The sequence below is a fragment of the Molothrus ater genome, chromosome 17 (genome assembly GCF_012460135.2).
Source record: "Molothrus ater isolate BHLD 08-10-18 breed brown headed cowbird chromosome 17, BPBGC_Mater_1.1, whole genome shotgun sequence".
In the NCBI taxonomy this organism is placed as follows: domain Eukaryota; kingdom Metazoa; phylum Chordata; class Aves; order Passeriformes; family Icteridae; genus Molothrus; species Molothrus ater.
In genome coordinates, this window is record NC_050494.2 from 1913385 (window position 1) to 1920857 (window position 7473).

A 7473-nucleotide genomic window follows, 5' to 3' on the forward strand; every position below is an offset into this window, starting at 1 on the left:
TCCAGAATTCATCATAAAACACAGCTCTTTTGCTAAAAATGCCTAATCAGTGCCAATCTCCCTGGCTGTCTGCTCCCTGAAATGACATCCAGATTGTGGTAACATTAACCCCATTATAATGACTGTCCATTAAATTTTAAGAGGGGTAGATTCAAGCTTCAGAGCTCTCTATTCTGATTACTAGAGACATGGGGCAATTTGGAATATCCACTTGAGAAGCTAATGAAAGACAGAAGGCTTGCTGTGTTTCTGACTTGGCTTAACACTTGGGGTTTAACATCAGGCACTGGCAGATGGTCTGGAAGATTCTGCATTTGCAAAAAGCACAGTAGTGACAGCAGGAATTCAAGTGTGGCTTGCAGGTTTTGAAGGTTGGCACACAGTTAGCAGCAGGTGGGGGCCTTGGCTTTGGAGATATCTTGCGTTTAGCATTTTTCTGGAAGATAAAAACATGAGAATTCATAGGCAGGTGAAATGAGGGTGGTGAACAGCAGGAGGTTCTAGGGGAATGAGCAGCTGGCTGTGGCAGTGAGAGCTGTGCTAGCAATGCAGAGGTGTGCTGGGGCTGGGGAATGGAAAGGGTGGCTTGAGAGCAACGTTCTGAGCAAAATGACAAACCTCATTTTGACCATGACTGGGTGGACCTTTGGAAAGGGTCTTTAGGAAGGAGAGTGGCAGCAGTGAAGAAAGGGGGGCCAAAATGTACTCAGATGGTGGAGTTATCAATAAAACCAATTAAGGTGTCATGTTTAGATCCCCCAGCTTATCAGATGAGTGAAAACTCCCTGTCAGTCTCGTTGGCTGAGCTGAGAGCGCAGGGCAGCGGCTTGGCAATGCTCCCCCTCCTGAGCCCAGTGATGCTCCATCCATGGGAATCCCCCCTGCACACACAGCTCAGGGAGGGGGAAAAGCCCTCTCATCCCCCCAGGGGTGCAGCTTCTCTTCTGGGGATGTGGAAAGGTGGAAAATTTTGGGTTGCTCAGCACATGCCTGGGTCCTGGGAGGGATCTCTGGAGCCCAGCAGCTCCAGGCACCCTGTGCACTTCTGAAACTCAGTTATGGAATTCTTTGGGTGGGAAGGGATTTGAAAGCCCATCTCTCATCCCACCCCTTGCCACAGGGACACCTTCTGCTATCCCAGGTGGCTGCAAGCCCCATCCAACCTGGCCTTGGACACTGCCAGGGATGGGGCAGCCGCAGCTTCTAATTTTCTTTCCACCGTTATTGTTTCACATCTATTTTTACATTTCAAGCTTTTAACCGAAATTAATATGTAAATTATTTAAATTAGGGAATGACAGTAAAAGCCTTTCAAATGAATGCACCAAGGGAAACTCTAGAAGTAACAAACTGTTCTAAAAATCCAAGAAGGTTTTTTGAACAACCACCTACCTTGGAAGATTTCTTGATCTCTGCCTCTTTCCTGCTGACTTTCTGAGATTTTCTAGTTAAATCTTCAATGAGAATAGCAGAGGAAAATGTGGAATCAATTTTACAGAATGCTATTTCGATGAGATAATTCTATTTTTTGTGTGAGAGGAGGCAGATAACCTGCATTGCCTCCTCACTGCTGCATGTTTTGCAGTGATGTTCATCTCAATTCAGTGTCTGAACTCTGTCACTGCTACTTGTGCAAAGCAGAAGAGCAACTGATATTTGTATTTTAGAAGAGATTTTTTACACATTGTTTGGTAGATGCAAACAATGAATTATTTCAGAGAAATAAAATTAAAGGTCTCTGTAAAAAAGATTGGGGTGCTCATGCACAGTAGTCACATAAACAAAATAGGAAAAATCTTTAGAATTCCATAATTTCTTCTGTTAGAATGTTGTGCTACATGCATAATTTTGGAAGGCATTAACAAGTGTACAATTAACTGCTTTCCACAAGCAAAAGCTCTGCTGATTTGGCATATACTCTGCATCTGTGATGCCACCTTTCATTCTGCAGCTCTTTGTCCCTTCTCCCCCCACAGCCCCTCAACATTTTACATAATGTTACTTGCAAAGATGTTTCATTCACATGCCTGTAACTTTGCTCCCTCTATATTTGGCACTATATGCAATTTTAGATATTTATAACTGTATAAATCCCATTACTTGTTTTGGGGCTTGTTTTGGGCTCTAACACAACAAGAGTGTTCAAGTGTGAGACACTTCCCAGCTCACCAAGCTCTTGTGGTATTTTTGATACCTTTATTCTGGGTGTGTGAGTTTTGTAACAAGCACTACCTGTATGTAATGGATGACTGAGCTAAAAAACATCTATATCCCCACTGGTGAATGGTGGCTCCTTATCTATTCCAGGATCCTCTATCAATATGTTTTTGAATATTTTCTAATTGCTAGGATTTACTGAGTTGCAAAATGAAGAACAAATATTTTGAGCTGGTTTTGGGGGGATTTCATTTATTTTTCTTGTATTATTAAAAGTCAGGGTTATGCATCTCTAAGAAGCAGTGGGGAGAAATGTGTTACAGCTCAGCCCATCTGCCATGTCTAAAGCATGGGCTCACTTCTGTGAGAAGATGAAATATCAGCTGAAGGGATTGTATTTTATAGCCCTGATTTTAATTGGGACATTAAAAAGTTATGGGAATTGTGAGAGTGGAGGCATCAAGGATCACAAGGATCACAAATGGTGCAGCTTGGGAGGCTGCACAAGCTCTGCTGAACTCTCAGTTAAACAACACTGCATCAACTCAGGATTCAGAGGTTCAGATTTCTTTGGAAATGCATGTGTGGGGCAACTGTTTCTCCTTAAAGATAATATTGTCCTGAGTAAGAGCATTGAGAAAATGCAGGAAACAGGTAAGAACCAGAGTGCTTTAAACTAAAGCCCTAAAAACATGCAGAAAGGAGCTAAACAAGAGAAGGTTTATTTTTTTTAATTATTAGCATTTTGACACAGTTTTGAATGTTCTGTAGCTGACTATCTCCAAACACCTGTGAGTTTCTTGAGAGAAGAAGTTGGTGTAAACAACATGGAAAGAGTTAAGGCAGACATGAGGAAATAATTTTGTGAAAAAAAGAGTTAAGCATCACCCTAAAGAGGCTCTTCCCAAACAGGACAGGTGGTCACTTGCCAGAAACTGTAGAGACAGATCTGGTCCTGTCTTGGACAGATAAATTAGTGACCCCTGGCTGTCCCTTGCAGTGCTCTTTTCTTCCCCTGTTTAAAGGCCAGGTAAACTGAGGTTATGTTAATACTGTTGATTTTTCTACCACAAAAGCAGACCCCTAAATATCATATTATGGTTTGTTTTTTTTCTCATATGCATAAAGTTTTCTAAGCAAGGTTATTTCCCATATTAGCACAAGACCATTCTCTTCAATATAAAAAGGCTTACAGTGTGATGGGAGCTGAAGTGAAACCTGTAAAACTGAAATAAATTGTATTTTTTTTCCTCTAAACTGAGGTTTACCACATTGTCATTCTTGGGTGCTGCAGCCACCACAGTTCTGTGCCCTATGAAAGTTGGGGCAAATAATTCAGAATAATCAATAATTCAAGCAAAGTTATCCAAATAATTCAGAATAATCAAAAGCAGTGTTTCCTGCAAATCTTGTTCATTTGGCCCTGAAGGGCAGGTTTTACTCACCTACTATGGAGATGGGTGGAAGATCTGAGAGGTCCATTTTGCTTCTCCTGGACACATTGCATTCTGTCTTCTCCTCAATGACCAAGTGGGAATCAGCAGCCCTGAACAGGCTGTAGCAGAGCAGGAGGCTGAGGAAGAGATTCTTTCTTGCCATCGTGGAGAGGAAAAATTCCATCGTCATGAAAACCAAAGTTGGTCAAAACCTGCAGAAGTGATGCAGGGATATGAATCTCTGCAATGGTTTTCTGTCACATTGTGCAGCTTTAGCAACAACTCTCTGACAATTATTTTATTTCCAGCACTTAGCCTCTGGTCCTGGAATATCTAAGATTGTTGTAAGAGTGGAACAATGCTATCTCAAATACAAGTCCCCGAGATGTTATTTTTTTCTCAAAAGATTTATTTCCCATAAGATGTGAATGTCCTCCCAACTGAGCTTTATAATGGTTATTATATGGCCAAGGGCAGAAACTCAACCACATCATAACTTTTTCCAGGAAATCTTGTTGACAAAAATGTGCTAGAAAACATAAAAGAATAATGACAATTTAAACCCTCCCCCCGCCCCCCCCAACTGTGTTTCCTGTAAATTTTCTGGTCTTAAAGATAAATCATGAAGTAATATCTTATTTCACCTCCAACTGGCTGCTCTAATCCCATATAAATCACAGCTATAACTCATGTGAATAATAAAAGGCCAGTGCTGTAAAGTGTTTGTGTGCCTTGGGGTTATACACTGAATAACTTCCAAGATGTGCCAAAGTCTGGGATTTGGGGATACTCATGGAGGCACCTGAGCTGTGGAGCATGGCCTTTCACCTGAGGTGACAGTCCCTGCAGGGTACACAGAGTGTGTCACCAGCCTGCACTCCTTTTCTTGTACCTTCTTGTATTTCAAAGCTGATTTTTATTTCCATGTGCATCAGTTTTCTGCAGTGTCAGCGTTCTGGGAGCCTTGTTCCCCCAGAGGCACAGCCAGTCTCCAGATTTATGGATGGCTTTGTGTCAGTGAAAAGCTGCTGGATGCAGTTAAAAAGAGCGAGTAAAACCAAGTGGTTTGGGCCATTCATCTGGTTGTAATGACTTAATTACTGGGGACTTAAAAATGAAGAATTTCTGCCTTGGGAGGGCTTCAATCTGGTCACTGCTGCTGCACCAGGTCTGTTCTATACCTGCTTTTGTAGCCCCACTGACCCACTCCTCCCTGGGAGATGGTCACTGTCATGCTTCTAATTCCAAGTGCTTGGGATCAGTTCTGGAATTGTCTGTTCTGCACACCATGTTCCTGTGCCAAAGCACTGCTGGGGACATCAAGGCTGCTTCCACTGGTGGCTGTGGCTGTGCCATGAGGGCACTCACCTCTGCTCTGGGGCCAGGCTGGGAGCTGGGGGGATCAGCCTGGAGAAGACAAGGCTGCAGGGAGCCATGAGAACCCCTTCAGCCCTTATCAAAAAGAGGGAGAACAACTTCTTATCTAGACAGAGAGTGATAGGACAAGGCTGAATGGTTTTAAATTAAAAGAGAGAGATTTAGATTGGAGACAGAAGTTCTTTACTCAGAGGATGCTGAGGCTCTGGCTCAGGGTTCCCAGAGCAGCTGTGGCTGCCCCTGGATCCCTGAAGTGTCCAAGGCCAGCTAGGATGGGGCTTGGAGCACCCTGGGGTAGTGGAAGATGTCCCTGTCCATGTTGGAACTGGATGAGCTGTAAGGTCTCTCCCAACCCAAACCATTCTGACAGTCCATAATTCATTCCTGGTTCTGTCTGGGCTCCACTGGAATTTGCAGGGATGCACATGCTGGATCCTTTGTGGTTTATACACCTGCATGAGCTGCATCTGAAAGAGATGTATCTGAGCCTGAAGTTTTACAGGGGAGGATTAACCTCTGGGGAGGCAGTGCTGCTGTGTCTGAAACGCTGCACAGCTGGAGTCATTCAAAGCAGATGTGGAAGTTCAGACCCTGGCTGGATCAGTCATGGCTGTGGGTAGGAGTCTCCTTTAAATGAATTGATTCAAATTTTATCATACCAGATGTGAAGAGCCTTTGATTTGATTCTGAATCTGAGAGGAGAAAGTGTGCCTTGTTTAGAAGACTCTAAAAATTCCAGAAACCAAAAGGAACAAGTCCTGCCATGAGAATTTTTTGTTGTCATGGTAAAATTGAATTTTCAGTTACTGCAGTTTAGTAAAGTAACAAGGTGACACTTCTGTGTTAATTCTTTACCTACTTTGGTCTTACAAAGTAGGTAAAGAATTAACAAAAGTTTGTTTGGTCTTACAAACTCTTGTACAGAAGCTCAGCCCTCGCCTGTGGCAGTTGTCCATTTATAATGGGCAAATTATAAATGTGACAAGCTGTGACAAGAAATGAGTTCTCCTCAAAAGTGTTCAATATACCAGGCTGTTTCCAAGCAAACCAAATTTCCATGAAGAATTTTAATACGACAAATATTTGTTCGGTCAGGATCCTACTTTTTCTTATCTTCAGACGAGTTGCCCTTTTATTTGCTCTTCCCCATCTCCTTTCACAAAAGATGTCCAAACCTCACTGAGATTTCTTGATGCTTCCTAAAAACTGCTCTAACACATTACCTATGTATGTCAATAACTATTAGGTCAGAACCATTTAGCTCACAACTGGAGCTTCTTTTCATCTGACAGATTTTACCAGCCTGAGTATCCCTGGTGATGTTCATGTTCTAGGCAGATGTTTGCAATTCATACAAGAACTAAATAATGACTCATATGCCCAAAAGCTTGTCTTTTTTTTCCAAATACAGAGTTGGTCAAATATAATAGATTGCCTAAAAATCTTTGTCTGCTATACATTTAAGTTTCCTGATTTTTCAGATCTAGGCTTAAAGGGAAGAAAGAAATTTTTTACAGTGAGGTTGATAAAACACTGGCACAGATTTTCCAGGAAGGTGGTCACGCCCCATCCCAGAAAACATTTAAGGTCAGGTTGGAGAGTCTTTGAGCAACCTGATTTAGATGAAGATGTCCCTGCTCATGGCAAGGGAGTTGGACTAAATTACTTTTAAAGGTCACTTCCAACCCAATCTATTCCACAATTCCATGACAGAGGGCTTGTCTGTGGCAGGTGGATGGAGACATTTGGGCCCTTATTCTTTTCCTGATCTGAGCTGGAATGACAAGAGCAAGCTGTGAGCTGGAAGCTGTTTTGCTTTGTACACAGTGGTGTTCATGCTGCAGATTTTAGTTTTTAAAGCAACTTTTTAGCCTTGTTGCAGGATATGCTCTGTAAGGTACCTGTGGTGTTCAGGTCAGTGGGTGCTGCCCACCCAGAATTTTGGCTGGCACAAAGCTGCCTGATGGACACCACATTGGCCTGCCCCCAATGTACCATTTGTACAAGCTTCCACCCCAACATGTTGTTTCTGTTGTATTTCCTTCTCTTTATCTCAGCAAAATTGCCAATGGATGTGATTTTGTCTGAGCAAACAGTAAAATTTTACAGCTGACCTCTGTTTACTTCAAACAGCAACACCTGAGCCTGGCTTGGTTTGAGCTCTGGTGTACATGGGGGTTTTTAATCACAGGCACTTGGGTGGCAGGGATTGTACAGCCCTGGGGTGAGTGTTTGAACCTGGAAACTGCACATATTTGGGGAATATGTGCATTTGTTCTGCAAAATCCTATCCATGGGCTGGAAAAGCAACACTCCCTGGGGCAGTGGAGTCTGTCAGGGCTGAGCTCATGGAGGGATGAAGGAGGAGAAAAGTGGAATCAGAAATGGAGTAAAAAGGTGTTCATGGCCCCAAACCTGCCAGAGCTCCAGCAATGTTTGGACAATGCTCTCAGGCATAGGGTGGGATTGTTGGGGTGTCTGTGCAGGGCAAGAAGTTGGACTT

At 42.9% G+C, this 7473-nt stretch overlaps 1 protein-coding gene across 1 annotated transcript; it reads right to left on the reverse strand.

Annotated features, from left to right (window-relative positions):
- Positions 1-259: 259 nt before the first annotated feature.
- ASIP (agouti signaling protein) lies at positions 260-3783 on the reverse strand. Its single transcript, XM_036395737.2, has 3 exons — positions 3603-3783; positions 1393-1454; positions 260-436 (listed from the first exon to the last, which is right to left on the reverse strand). The coding sequence occupies exons 1-3, from the start codon at positions 3781-3783 to the stop codon at positions 260-262; spliced, it is 420 nt and encodes a 139-aa protein (XP_036251630.1).
- Positions 3784-7473: the final 3690 nt, after the last annotated feature.

What these genes read in the sequence shown, in the direction of transcription:
- ASIP (XM_036395737.2), bottom strand. Translation starts at nt 3,783, where the DNA reads ATGACGATGGAATTTTTCCTCTCCACGATGGCAAGAAAGAATCTCTTC. An exon ending in TCCACCCATCTCCATAGTAG is followed by an intron (nt 1,455 to 3,602) that starts GTGAGTAAAACC and finishes TTCTCATTGAAG; the next exon opens with ATTTAACTAGAAAATCTCAG. An exon ending in AGATCAAGAAATCTTCCAAG is followed by an intron (nt 437 to 1,392) that starts GTAGGTGGTTGT and finishes TTTATCTTCCAG; the next exon opens with AAAAATGCTAAACGCAAGAT.